This window comes from Entelurus aequoreus, linkage group LG27 (assembly GCF_033978785.1).
Source record: "Entelurus aequoreus isolate RoL-2023_Sb linkage group LG27, RoL_Eaeq_v1.1, whole genome shotgun sequence".
NCBI lineage: Eukaryota > Metazoa > Chordata > Actinopteri > Syngnathiformes > Syngnathidae > Entelurus > Entelurus aequoreus.
The window spans coordinates 29,239,834-29,254,130 of record NC_084757.1 but is presented as its reverse complement, the minus strand read 5'-3'; the positions used below and the strand labels follow the sequence as shown (position 1 = coordinate 29,254,130).

The window sequence follows — 14,297 nt, the reverse complement described above, 5'->3', positions numbered from 1 at the left end:
GCAGGACACCTCTGCCTCTGTTTCACTTTATGTTGCTGGTAAATAATATGGTTGTAGTAGTAGGCTAAAGTTAAATTATTTAGTATGCACTAATTCAAGGGGCAGAGCTTTAAGAGACATTTTAGCTTTTATATTTTATAAGATATATTTTTTGTAAGAACCACAATTAATAAATATATTTCAGTGAATAACTTGTTGTTCAAATCTGTATATAAATATGTACATGAAGTGTTGTAATTATATTGTAAAATGGATGGATGGATGGATGGATGGATGGATGGATGGATGGATGGACGTTTAAAACAAAACTGTTATTATTAATTAGTAAGTATACATTTTTTTAGCCTTTTTAGAGAAAATCATATCATTGTAGTAAATTATGCAAATTATTCGATGATGTCATGGTGACCACGCCCATAGCCTCGCTCCCACCGCCACAGGTATCTTGGCAGTTTATGGGAAACACTGGTTTGTATTACAACAATATATGTGGTTACATTGTTTACAAATTCCTTTTTTGGGATTGCTGTTTGGGTGATAATGTGTATAATACATCGAAAATGAAAAAAAAAATTAAAATAAAGAGGGGAAAATCTTGATATTTTAGTAGAATCAGTAGGTAAAATATGTCAATTGGTTACTAACCTGTGAGAGCATGATCACGGCATTGTGAGAAATGTGCAAGGTTGCTACGAATGACCTCGCTCATTTAATAACAGCGTTAGCCAATATCTTTTTTGGGGTGTGGGGTGTTTAAGACTTTTCTTACCTCTAAAATACTTTTAACTTGACCTGGACTCAATCTGGGTCTTCACTTGTTAAAGTAATATTTTAAATTTCCAAATAACACGATTTATTTCATTACTTGTCACAATACTTTAGAGCAGTGTTTCTTAACCATATGTCTGGGGACCATTGCTGGGCCACGGGAGGGCTTGAGGGCCGCCAAAAAATATAGGTTTCTCAGCTGTGCAGTGATACTCCGTTGTGATACATTTTTCCACCGCTTGTGGCAGTAATGACCATTTCCAACAAACAGAGTAAGTCTGGAGCTAAGGTCATAGAGAAGTTTCTTAAGTGCAAAAATTATGACTAAAGTGGTGAAGCTCTATTTTCATTTGCACTTTAATTTTATTGACAGTTTACTTAAACACATTCATTATTAATATAGTTATTTTATTTTAGCACAGCATTATGGTATGAACATTTATTTTTTGTGAGTTATTTATGAGTCCTTTCTTATGCAGAATATTTGGTTAATACTTTAATAATTTTTCCTAATCAGCTTGACCTAAGCCTAAAATGTATGTGTTAAATAATACCGTATTTTTCAGACTATAAGTCGCAGTTTTTTTCATAGTTTGGCCGGCGGTGCAACTTATACTCAGGAGCGACTTATGTGTGAAATTATTAACACATTACCGTAAAATATCAAATAATATTATTTAGCTCATTCACGTAAGAGACTAGACCAGGGGTCACCAACGCGGTGCCCGCGGGCACCAGGTAGTTAAAGTTAAAGTTAAAAAGTTAAAGTACCAATGATTGTCACACACACACTAGATGTGATGAAATTTGTCCTCTGCATTTAACCCATCCCCTTGATCACCCCCTGGGAGGTGAGGGGAGCAGTGGGCAGCAGCATAGCCGCGCCTGGGAATAATTTTTTGGTGATTTAACCCCCAATTCCAACCCTGACATGATCTTCATCAAGAACAAACACAGAACACGCCTCACTGATGCACATCTGCAAGACTCACTCAGAGTTGCAGTGTCAAGTTACACACCAGAGTACAACACACTAGTTAACAGCATGCAATGCCAGGCTTCCCACTAACTGACAAAGAAACAGATAACAGATTTGGTGTCCAGTTCAAAGTGTGACATGATTTATTTAAAAATTTGAGAGTTGACTTTTGTATTTTACATGAGTTATTATTTGTACAAACATGGTGCAAAGTAATTCATGATTTGTTAAAAAATGTTAGTGGCTAGCTAGTTAAAATGGGATATTGTGATTTCACAAGACTGTCTTAGAAGTGATCATTTGAAAATGTTCAATTTGAAAAATGTGCACTTAGAGAAAACATAAAAATAAAGTGTTGCATATTGATATTTATCTGTTTCTATATATATTTATTGTGAGAAATCATTAAGATGATCAGTGTTTCCACAAAGATAAATATTAATTATTAATAATAACATAGGTAAATTGAGCAAATTGGCTATTTCTGGCAATTTATTTAAGTGTGTATCAAACTGGTAGCCCTTCGCATTAATCAGTACCCAAGAAGTAGCTCTTGGTTTCAAAAAGGTTGGTTACCCCTGGACTCGACGTATAAGATTTCAAGGGATTTAGCGATTAGGAGTGACAGATTGTTTGGTAAACGTATAGCATGTTCTATATGTTATAGTTATTTGAATGACTCGTACCATAATATGTTACGTTAACATACCAGGCACGTTCTCAGTTGGTTATTTATGCGTCATATAACGTACACTTATTCAGCCTGTTGTTCACTATTCTTTATTTATTTTAAATTGCCTTTCAAATATCTATTCTTGGTGTTGGGTTTTATCAAATAAATTTCCCCCAAAAATGCGACTTATACTCCAGTGCGACTTATAAATGTTTTTTTCCTTCTTTATTATGCATTTCCGGCCGGTGCGACTTATACTCCGGAGCGACTTATACTCCGAAAAATACGGTAATCTTTGTGATTAACACATGGTTTCACATCATTTGACAAAGTTGTAAACTGTAAGTAGGTTAAATATAATTATTTTTATACAGTTAAAATGAAGAGTAAGATGACCAATTCAGTGTTAAAGGGGCCCTATTAAACAAACCCGACTTTTCTTACCTATTGGTACCTGCTGTTGTTTATATGGGATCTGCATAAGTCCCGAAAATGTGAAACCAAACCGTGGAGGCATTGCGGAGATCCATCCATCCATTTTCTACCGCTTGTCCGTTTTGGGGTGGCGGGGGGTGCTGGAGCCTATCTCAGCTGCATTCGGGCGGAAGGCGGGGTACAACCTGGACAAGTCGCCACCTCATCACAGGGCCAACACAGATAGACAGACAACATTCACACTCACATTCACACACTAGGGCCAATTTAGTGTTGCCGATATTTATAAAATAATCTTGCCTTCCTTCCTACTCCTGCCAAACGAGTTGTATGGAATGTGCACAATTGGTGATGTAAACCGTAAGCAGGTTATACATATAACGCTGTCGAAGTGGAGGCACGGAAATAAGACCGCCCACAAAATGGCGCATCCCGAAGAGGCGACCAGAAAGGGGCTTGAAAGCGGTCTGTAAAACATAATCTATGCAACATTTTGACCAAAGAACCACCATGACATGTTATGTAGACCACAAGGAAGTGTTTTAAATGTAGAAAAAAAATCAAGATATTGAAAAATTGGGCCCCTGAGGACAAAAAGGTTAAGAACCTGTGCTTTAGAGTGCAAATTACATTTTAAGTCATCATATTACATGCTCACAAGTAAATAGTTTCAAAAAGACACGTCTTATTTGAGAGTCTTTCAACACAGTATGGCAACCAACAGCTGCTTATCATGCAGAGAGTCACTCCAAACAAGCAAACTGGTCTATCCTTGCAGGTAATAACTGAGTGAGTTACCTTCAAAGTTGGATATCCCCTGATTCCGAAGCCTGTGCAGACCTTTCTGCTCTCTTCATCAGCACAGTCGATAGCTGCCAGGTCCACTGCAGGCTTCCACTCTGAGGGACAAAAAGCATTAACGCCCTTTAAACAACGACAGAGAGATGACAGGGTAAACAAATAACATATTTTCCGGGCCATAGGGCGCACCGGATTATAAGGCGCACTGCCGATGAATGGTCTATGTTTGATCTCTTTTCATATATAAGGCGCACCGAATCATAAGGCGCATTTAAAGAGTCATATAATTTATTTATTTTATCTAAACGTAAAACACTTCCTTGTGGTCTACATAACATGTAATGGTGGTTCTTTGGTCAAAATGTTGCATAGATTATGTTTTACAAATCATCTTCAATCCGTTTTCTGACAGTCGCTTTGCCGTTTTGTGGGCGGTCTTATTTACGTGGCTCACCATCGGCAGCGTCTTCTCCCCGTCATCTTTGTTGTAGCGGTGTAGCGTGCAAGGACGGGAATGGAAGAAGTGTCAAAAGATGGAGCAAACTGTTTTAATGATATTCAGACTTTACTTAAATCAATAACGAAACAGCATCTCCTCATCCGGAAACAACAACAAGGCCGGAAATGTGTCCCGTGAAAAACCTTCCGACCGGAACTCTCTAATAACTAAAGTTCCTTGGGTGAATAATGTAAACTCACTATACCGGTGTGTATTAGCGCTTTCATGGTGAGTTTACTGACAGATATAAGTAAGAACTTTATACTACTTTATATTACAAATGGCAACAGCGGAGGATGAATGTCCCATCACAAGAAGATAGAGAAAAAGAAGAAGCTTATCGACTACGGTGTCGGCACGGACTACAAAGGCGGACGTGCGCAAATGTTCAGGATTTATGCAGATCCAAAATACAGATCAGCAGGTACCAGAAGGTAAGAACAGTTTCTTTTGCGTAATATTGCGAAACAAAACGCCAGATAATGTCTCACCTTATACACACACACCATAATAATGTTTAATGCTTCGACAATCCATCAAGCGGTGAGGCTTCATAGCTTACCAAAGTCATACTAAAAAATGCTGATAGATTTTTGAGCGCCGTGTGTAATGTTCTATATTTTCAATGGAACATATAAAATGTTGGTGTTTACTTGAGTCATATTGCCATCATAGTGCAGTCTGCACATATCTCTTATGTTTGACTGCCATCTACTGGTCACACTTATCATTACACCATGTACCAAATAAAACTGCTTCGAGGTCGGTAAGCAAAACCAGAATTTTTCCGTACATTAGCCGCACCGGGTTATAAGGCGCACTGTCGAGTTTTGAGGGGAAAAAAATGATTTTAAGTGCGCCTTATAGTCCGGAAAATACGGTACTTCCAACTTTATTTAAGTGGCGCCAAATCCCAACAAGTTATCTGAGGGATTTGGTTTACATTAAAAAAAACCTATAGTGATGAGGAAAACTTGAACAGGACTAGTGTGAGGCAGCCATCTGCCTTAACCAACTGGGTTGGAAGAGAAACTGGGGAGACAAACAGAACAAATACCAAGTGCACCAAAAGTAATTAATAGCAGCAATAGTACTAAAGAAGAGCAGAGCTACAAAAGCGTGGTTTGTTACATTTACAGCAGTGATTCTCAAACTGTGATGCATGAGCTCCATCTAATGCAGGCCTGGGCAATTATTTCGACTGGGGGGCCAAATTTAGATTTAAAAAAAATGTGTCTGGGGGCCGGTATATCTATAACCTCACAACGATGTCTGATTGAAAGCTAAAAAAAAGTTATGACAGACTGTCTTAAAAAACGAAATGGAATTTTACATTTTTTTTAATGAATGAGACACCCAGTATGTACATGAAAATAAAGAATGTGGGATTTACAATATTAACTATGAACGATAAAGCACTGAATATTGACAACATATGAACATCACACCCCCTCTCCATCCACAAATTTTACAATCAAGCAAAACGCAACAAAAATGCAACAAACACAGCGATATATGAACGCGAAGGGTAAAAAAACTCCCACCTACAATCTGATACATCTGATATATTAATAAGCTTTAGAACTTTGTTGTGAAAATCTCCTTCCGCGTCTGTCCCTGACACCCGCATTTCAGGCTGGCCGCTCTGGAAACACTCTGTGGAAACGCTCCCCACCCACACTGCTTGGGGCCTCGTCTGAGCTGCTGTGACTTAGATTACCATGGTAACTAATTAGATTACCATAGTAACTAATTACATTACCATAGTAAAAAATAAACCACATGATGTTAGTGCACCAGTCGAGGAAAATGAGCAAACTACATAAATAACATCCTATAATTTGATTTTGGTATTATTTGTTCATCTTGATAGATTGAAAATTAACACCAATGAGTCGACTGATGAACATTAACACATCATTTATTCAGAAAGTATAAATAACGACAAAGGAAGGTAGAATACTATTAACCGCAACATGTAAGTGTAAAAAAAACCCCAACAACATTATGATTTGTACATTTTCAGAATGTGCTTGTGTAACGAAGTCAATCATGTCATATAAATAATGTATCTCATAATGTTTTATTATTGTTATAATTACACAAAATGTGTAAGTTACATGTAAATACCTGAAGGTTGTTTGATGTTTTTTCAATATACAGTATTTCTGCCATCGTCGAGCCCCTACACAAATATAATAGTACAAAACAAGAAAGTGAACTTCAAGTTCTTAACGAGACAATACGCTTTTCTGTTACCTCTCCCGTTATCGTGGACAAAAGGGAAGTTTAAAGGCGTGTCCAACGCATATAAAAAGGCAGGTGTCACAACAATTATTGCAGTAGGAAAGACAACGAGACAATGGTTCCACATATTGAAAAAACATCGAACAACCTTCAGGTATTTACATGTAACTTACACATTTTGTGTAATTATAACAATAATAAAACACGATAAAATACATTATTTACATTACATATTTGACTCTGTTACACTTGTTCTATTTTTAAACAAAGAAAACAATCTGAAGTTGTCTTTATTTTTAAGTTGTCGTGCCGTGATTTTACCAGTCCGGCCCACTTGGTAGTAGATTTTTCTCCATGTGGCCCCCCATCTAGCAATTCTGTGTATCTTTGGAGATGATGCTACATATGTAAAAAACAAATAAAAAATAAACCACATGATGTTAGTGCACCAGTCGAGGAAAATGAGCAAACTACATAAATAACATCCTATAATTTGATTTTGATAATATTTATTTATCTTGATAGAATAAAAATTAACACCAGTGACTGATGAACATTAACACATCATTTATTCAGAAAGTATAAATAACGACAAAGAAAGGTAGAAAACTATTAACCGCAACATGTAAGTGTAAAAAAAAACAAAAAACAACAACATTATGATTTTTACATTTTCAGAATGTGCTTGTTCTATTTTTAAACAAAAAAACAATCTGATGTTGCCTTTATTTTTAGGTTATCTGGCCGTGATTTTACCAGTCCGGCCCACTTGGGAGTAGATTTTTCTCCATGTGGCCCCCCCATCTAGCAATTCATTTTATCTTTGTAGATGATGCTACATATGTAAAAAATAATAATAAACCATGTTAGTGCACCAGTCGAGGAAAATGAGCAAACTACATAAATAACATCCTATAATTTGATTTTGATAATATTTTTTTATCTTGATAGATTGAAAATTAACACAGATGAGTCGACTGATGAACATTATAACATCATTTGTTCAGAAAGTATAAATAACGACAAAGGTAGAATCCAATTATTCGCAACATGTAAGTGTAAAAAAACAAAAACAACAACATTATGATTTATACATTTTCAGAATGTGCTCATTCTATTTTTAACAAAGAAAACAATCTGGAGTTGTCTTTATTTTTAAGTTATCGGGCCGTGATTTTATGTAAAAAAATAAACAAAACACACGTTAGTGCACCAGTAGAGGAAAATGAGCAAACTACATAAATAACATCCTATAATTTGATTTTGATAATATTTTTTATCTTGATAGATTGAAAATTAACACCTATGAGTCGACTGATGAACATTATAACATAATTTATTCGGAAAGAATAAAGATAGAATACTACTAACCGCAACATGTAAGTGTAAAAAAACAACAACAACAACAACATTATGATTTGTACATGTCAAGAATGTGCTTGTTCTATTTTTTTTTAAAAAGAAAACAATCTGAAGTTGTCTTTATTTTTAAGTTGTCGTGCCGTGATTTTACCAGTCCGGCCCACCTGGGAGTAGATTTTTCTTCATGTGGCCCCCGATCTAGCAATTCTTTGTATCTTTGTAGATTATGCTACATATGTAAAAAACAAATAAAAAATAAACCACATGATGTTAGTGCACCAGTCGAGGAAAATGAGCAAACTACATAAATAACATCCTATAATTTGATTTTGATAATATTTATTTATCTTGATAGAATAAAAATTAACACCAGTGACTGATGAACATTAACACATCATTTATTCAGAAAGTATAAATAACGACAAAGAAAGGTAGAAAACTATTAACCGCAACATGTAAGTGTAAAAAAAAAAAACAACAACAACATTATGATTTGTACATTTTCAGAATGTGCTTGTTCTATTTTTAAACAAAAAAAACAATCTGAAGTTGCCTTTATTTTTAGGTTATCGGGCCGTGATTTTACCAGTCCGGCCCACTTGGGAGTAGATTTTTCTCCATGTGGCCCCCCCATCTAGCAATTCATTTTATCTTTGTAGATGATGCTACATATGTAAAAAATAATAATAAACCATGTTAGTGCACCAGTCGAGGAAAATGAGCAAACTACATAAATAACATCCTATAATTTGATTTTGATTAAAAAAATGTATCTTGATAGATTGAAAATTAACACTGATGAGTCGACTGATGAACATTAACACATCATTTGTTCAGAAAGTATAAATAACGACAAAGGTAGAATACAATTATTCGCAACATGTAAGTGTAAAAAAACAAAAACAACAACATTATGATTTGTACATTTTCAGAATGTGCTCATTCTATTTTTAACAAAGAAAACAATCTGGAGTTGTCTTTATTTTTAAGTTATCGGGCCGTGATTTTATGTAAAAAAATTAACAAAACACACGTTAGTGCACCAGTAGAAGAAAATGAGCAAACTACATAAATAACATCCTATAATTTGATTTTGATAATATTTTTTATCTTGATAGATTGAAAATTAACACCTATGAGTCGACTGATGAACATTATAACATAATTTATTCGGAAAGAATAAAGATAGAATACTACTAACCGCAACATGTAAGTGTAAAAAAACAACAACAACAACAACAACATTATGATTTGTACATGTTAAGAATGTGCTTGTTCTATTTTTTTTTTAAAAGAAAACAATCTGAAGTTGTCTTTATTTTTAAGTTGTCGTGCCGTGATTTTACCAGTCCGGCCCACCTGGGAGTAGATTTTTCTTCATGTGGCCCCCGATCTAGCAATTCTTTGTATCTTTGTAGATTATGCTACATATGTAAAAAAAAAAAAAATAATAATAAACCGCATGATGTTAGTGCACCAGTCGAGGAAAATGAGCAAACTACATAAATAACATCCTATAATTTGATTTTGATAATAGTTTTTCATCTTGATAGATTGAAAATTAACACCAATGAGTCGACTGATGAACATTATAACATAATTTATTCAGAAAGTATAAATAACGACAAATAAAGATAGAATACTACTAACCGCAACATGTAAGTGTAAAAAACAACAACAACAACATTATGATTTGTACATTTTCAGAATGTGCTTGTTCTATTTTTTTTTTAAAAAGAAAACAATCTGAAGTTGTCTTTATTTTTAAGTTATCGTGCCATGATTTTACCAGTCCGGCCCACTTGGGAGTAGATTTTTCTTCATGTGGCCCCCGATCTAGCAATTCTTTGTATCTTTGTAGATTATGCTACATATGTAAAAAAAAAAATAAAAAAAAATAAACCGCATGATGTTAGTGCACCAGTCGAGGAAAATGAGCAAACTACATAAATAACATGCTGTAATTTGATTTTGATATTAGTTTTTCATCTTGATAGATTGAAAATTAACACCAATGCGTCGACTGATGAACATTATAACATAATTTATTCAGAAAGTATAAATAACGACAAATAAAGATAGAATACTACTAACCGCAACATGTAAGTGTAAAAAAAACAAAACAACAACAACATTATGATTTGTACATTTTCAGAATGTGCTTGTTCTATTTTTTTTTTAAAAAGAAAACAATCTGAAGTTGTCTTTATTTTTAAGTTGTCGTGCCGTGATTTTACCAGTCCGGCCCACCTGGGAGTAGATTTTTCTTCATGTGGCCCCCGATCTAGCAATTCTTTGTATCTTTGTAGATTATGCTACATATGTAAAAAAATAAATAAATAAATAAACCGCATGATGTTAGTGCACCAGTCGAGGAAAATGAGCAAACTACATAAATAACATCCTGTAATTTGATTTTGATATTAGTTTTTCATCTTGATAGATTGAAAATTAACACCAATGAGTCGACTGATGAACATTATAACATAATTTATTCAGAAAGTATAAATAACGACAAATAAAGATAGAATACTACTAACCGCAACATGTAAGTGTAAAAAACAACAACAACAACAACAACAACATTATGATTTGTACATTTTCAGAATGTGCTTGTTCTATTTTTTTTTTTAAAAGAAAACAATCTGAAGTTGTCTTTATTTTTAAGTTATCGTGCCATGATTTTACCAGTCCGGCCCACTTGGGAGTAGATTTTTCTTCATGTGGCCCCCCATCTAGCAATTCTTTGTATCTTGGTAGATTATGCTACATATGTAAAAAAATAAATAAATAAATAAACCGCATGATGTTAGTGCACCAGTCGAGGAAAATGAGCAAACTACATAAATAACATCCTGTAATTTGATTTTGATATTAGTTTTTCATCTTGATAGATTGAAAATTAACACCAATGAGTCGACTGATGAACATTATAACATAATTTATTCAGAAAGTATAAATAACGACAAATAAAGATAGAATACTATTAACCGCAACATGTAAGTGTAAAAAAAACAACAACAACAACAACATTATGATTTGTACATTTTCAGAATGTGCTTGTTCTATTTTTTTTTTAAAAAGAAAACAATCTGAAGTTGTCTTTATTTTTAAGTTATCGTGCCATGATTTTACCAGTCCGGCCCACTTGGGAGTAGATTTTTCTCCATGTGGCCCCCCATCTAGCAATTCTTTGTATCTTTGTAGATTATGCTACATATGTAAAAAAATAAATAAATAAATAAACCGCATGATGTTAGTGCACCAGTCGAGGAAAATGAGCAAACTACATAAATAACATCCTGTAATTTGATTTTGATATTAGTTTTTCATCTCGATAGATTGAAAATTAACACCAATGAGTCGACTGATGAACATTATAACATAATTTATTCGGAAAGAATAAAGATAGAATACTACTAACCGCAACATGTAAGTGTAAAAAAAACCCAACAACATTATGATTTGTACATGTTAAAAATGTGCTTGTTCTATTTTTTTTTAAAAAGAAAACAATCTGAAGTTGTCTTTATTTTTAAGTTGTCGTGCCGTGATTTTACCAGTCCGGCCCACTTGGGAGTAGATTTTTCTCCATGTGGCCCCCCATCTAGCAATTCTTTGTATCTTTGTAGATTATGCTACATATGTAAAAAAATAAATAAATAAATAAACCGCATGATGTTAGTGCACCAGTCGAGGAAAATGAGCAAACTACATAAATAACATCCTGTAATTTGATTTTGATATTAGTTTTTCATCTCGATAGATTGAAAATTAACACCAATGAGTCGACTGATGAACATTATAACATAATTTATTCAGAAAGTATAAATAACGACAAATAAAGATAGAATACTACTAACCGCAACATGTAAGTGTAAAAAACAACAACAACAACAACAACATTATGATTTGTACATTTTCAGAATGTGCTTGTTCTATTTTTTTTTTTAAAAAGAAAACAATCTGAAGTTGTCTTTATTTTTAAGTTATCGTGCCATGATTTTACCAGTCCGGCCCACTTGGGAGTAGATTTTTCTTCATGTGGCCCCCGATCTAGCAATTCTTTGTATCTTTGTAGATTATGCTACATATGTAAGAAAATAAATAAATAAATAAACCGCATGATGTTAGTGCACCAGTCGAGAAAAATGAGCAAACTACATAAATAACATCCTGTAATTTGATTTTGATATTGGTTTTTCATCTTGATAGATTGAAAATTAACACCAATGAGTCGACTGATGAACATTAGAACATAATTTATTCGGAAAGAATAAAGATAGAATACTACTAACCGCAACATGTAAGTGTAAAAAAACAACAACAACATTATGATTTGTACATGTTCAGAAAATGCTTGTTCTATTTTTTTTTTTTAAAGAAAACAATCTGAAGTTGTCTTTATTTTTAAGTTGTCGTGCCGTGATTTTACCAGTCCGGCCCACCTGGGAGTAGATTTTTCTTCATGTGGCCCCCCATCTAGCAATTCTTTGTAGATTATGCTACATATGTAAAAAAATAAATAAATAAATAAACCGCATGATGTTAGTGCACCAGTCGAGGAAAATGAGCAAACTACATAAATAACATCCTGTAATTTGATTTTGATATTAGTTTTTCATCTTGATAGATTGAAAATTAACACCAATGAACATTATAACATAATTTATTCAGAAAGTATAAATAACGACAAATAAAGATAGAATACTACTAACCGCAACATGTAAGTGTAAAAAACAACAACAACAACAACAACAACATTATGATTTGTACATTTTCAGAATGTGCTTGTTCTATTTTTTTTTTAAAAAAGAAAACAATCTGAAGTTGTCTTTATTTTTAAGTTATCGTGCCATGATTTTACCAGTCCGGCCCACCTGGGAGTAGATTTTTCTTCATGTGGCCCCCGATCTAGCAATTCTTTGTATCTTTGTAGATTATGCTACATATGTAAAAAAATAAAAAATAAATAAATAAACCGCATGATGTTAGTGCACCAGTCGAGGAAAATGAGCAAACCACATAAATAACATCCTGTAATTTTATTTTGATATTAGTTTTTCATCTTGATAGATTGAAAATTAACACCAATGAGTCGACTGATGAACATTATAACATAATTTATTCAGAAAGTATAAATAACCACAAATAAAGATAGAATACTACTAACCGCAACATGTAAGTGTAAAAAAAACCCAACAACAACAACATTATGATTTTTTCAGAATGTGCTTGTTCTATTTTTTTTTTTAAAAAGAAAACAATCTGAAGTTGTCTTTATTTTTAAGTTATCGTGCGTGCCATGATTTTACCAGTCCGGCCCACTTGGGAGTAGATTTTTCTCCATGTGGCCCCCCCATCTTAAAATGAGTTTGACACCCCTGAAATAAACTCAAACTCAAAGTCAATGTCAAACACCTGTGGACATAAAGTGGTGGTAGTAATATTACAGTAATATTAGTAATAATATTACAGTAATATTAGTAATAATATTACAGTAATATTAGTAATAATATTACAGTAATATTAGTAATATTACAGTAATATTAGTAATATTACAATAATATTAGCAATATTACAGTAATATTAGTAATATTACAGTAATATTACTGTAGTGTGTTTGGTGTTGATGCCGAGGACCTTACCGACCAAACCAAGGAAGTTTCATCTTGACGCTTACCTTTAATGTCTCTTGCCAGCCGCTTGTAAACCGACGAGAAGGCGATGCAGTGTCCACACCACGACGCGAAGAACTCCACCACCACAGTCGTGCTGGAGTTCACCAAAACTGTCTTGACGTTGTCCGGAGAGAGCAGGATAAGTTGGTCGGACGCCGTGTAGAGTCCGGCCTCCACCGGGGAGGCGAAAAGCAGGCATTGGCTTATTAGGAACACCACGGCCACTCCACGGGTGTATTTCTTCATTTCTGCGCGGAAAGGAGACGTGGCACTGTCGCACCGCCGCGCCATCTTCCCCCCCTCCGTCTTCAGTGGAATGCAAAGTTTGCGTGTACTTCTACTGTGGCAACTTTGCGGCGCCGCGGTATATTTCCACACTTAACGCGCACCTGATTATTCAGCGTGCGCACCTACTTTTGCCGTTATGGTAAAATGAACGGAAATAGTCCGGCTGTCACGTAAACCTGCTCGGCGACTGTTTACATTTATCGTGTTTTAGTCGAGCCTCGTATCTCTTTGAAGCTAAACACAAGTGTCACTCTAAAGACATGCAAGAAACTATTTGATTATTCTGAGCAGACCACCGTTGCTTCCTTGTTTTTCCGAAGACTACCGGAACACTAGGTGAAGCCACATCCGGTTTTCAAAATAAGATACAGTCCTCGGACGTAGAAAAGGAAAACTGCACTTGTTTTTTTGTTTGTTTTTTATTAAATCAACGTAAAAAAACACAAGATACACTTACAGTTAGTGCACCAACCCAAAAATGCTCCCTCCCCTATTATTGGAGGAGGGAGCGGAAGGGTTGTTTCCTTCTGTTATTAAATAAACCAGGGGTGTCAAACTCATTTT

At 34.4% G+C, this 14,297-nt stretch overlaps 1 protein-coding gene across 1 annotated transcript in view; it reads right to left on the bottom strand.

Annotated features, from left to right (window-relative positions):
- The window catches only part of qsox1 (quiescin Q6 sulfhydryl oxidase 1), a 93,578-nt gene extending 79,524 nt beyond the window's left edge, over positions 1-14,054 (bottom strand). Inside the window, exons 1-2 of the mRNA XM_062039517.1 lie at positions 13,448-14,054; positions 3,654-3,754 (exon numbers count right to left, since the gene is read on the bottom strand). Coding sequence (XP_061895501.1) covers positions 3,654-3,754; positions 13,448-13,736 — 390 coding nt within the window. The 5' untranslated portion in view covers positions 13,737-14,054. The remainder of the gene's footprint in view (positions 1-3,653; positions 3,755-13,447) is intronic.
- Between the last annotated feature and the right edge of the window lie 243 nt (positions 14,055-14,297).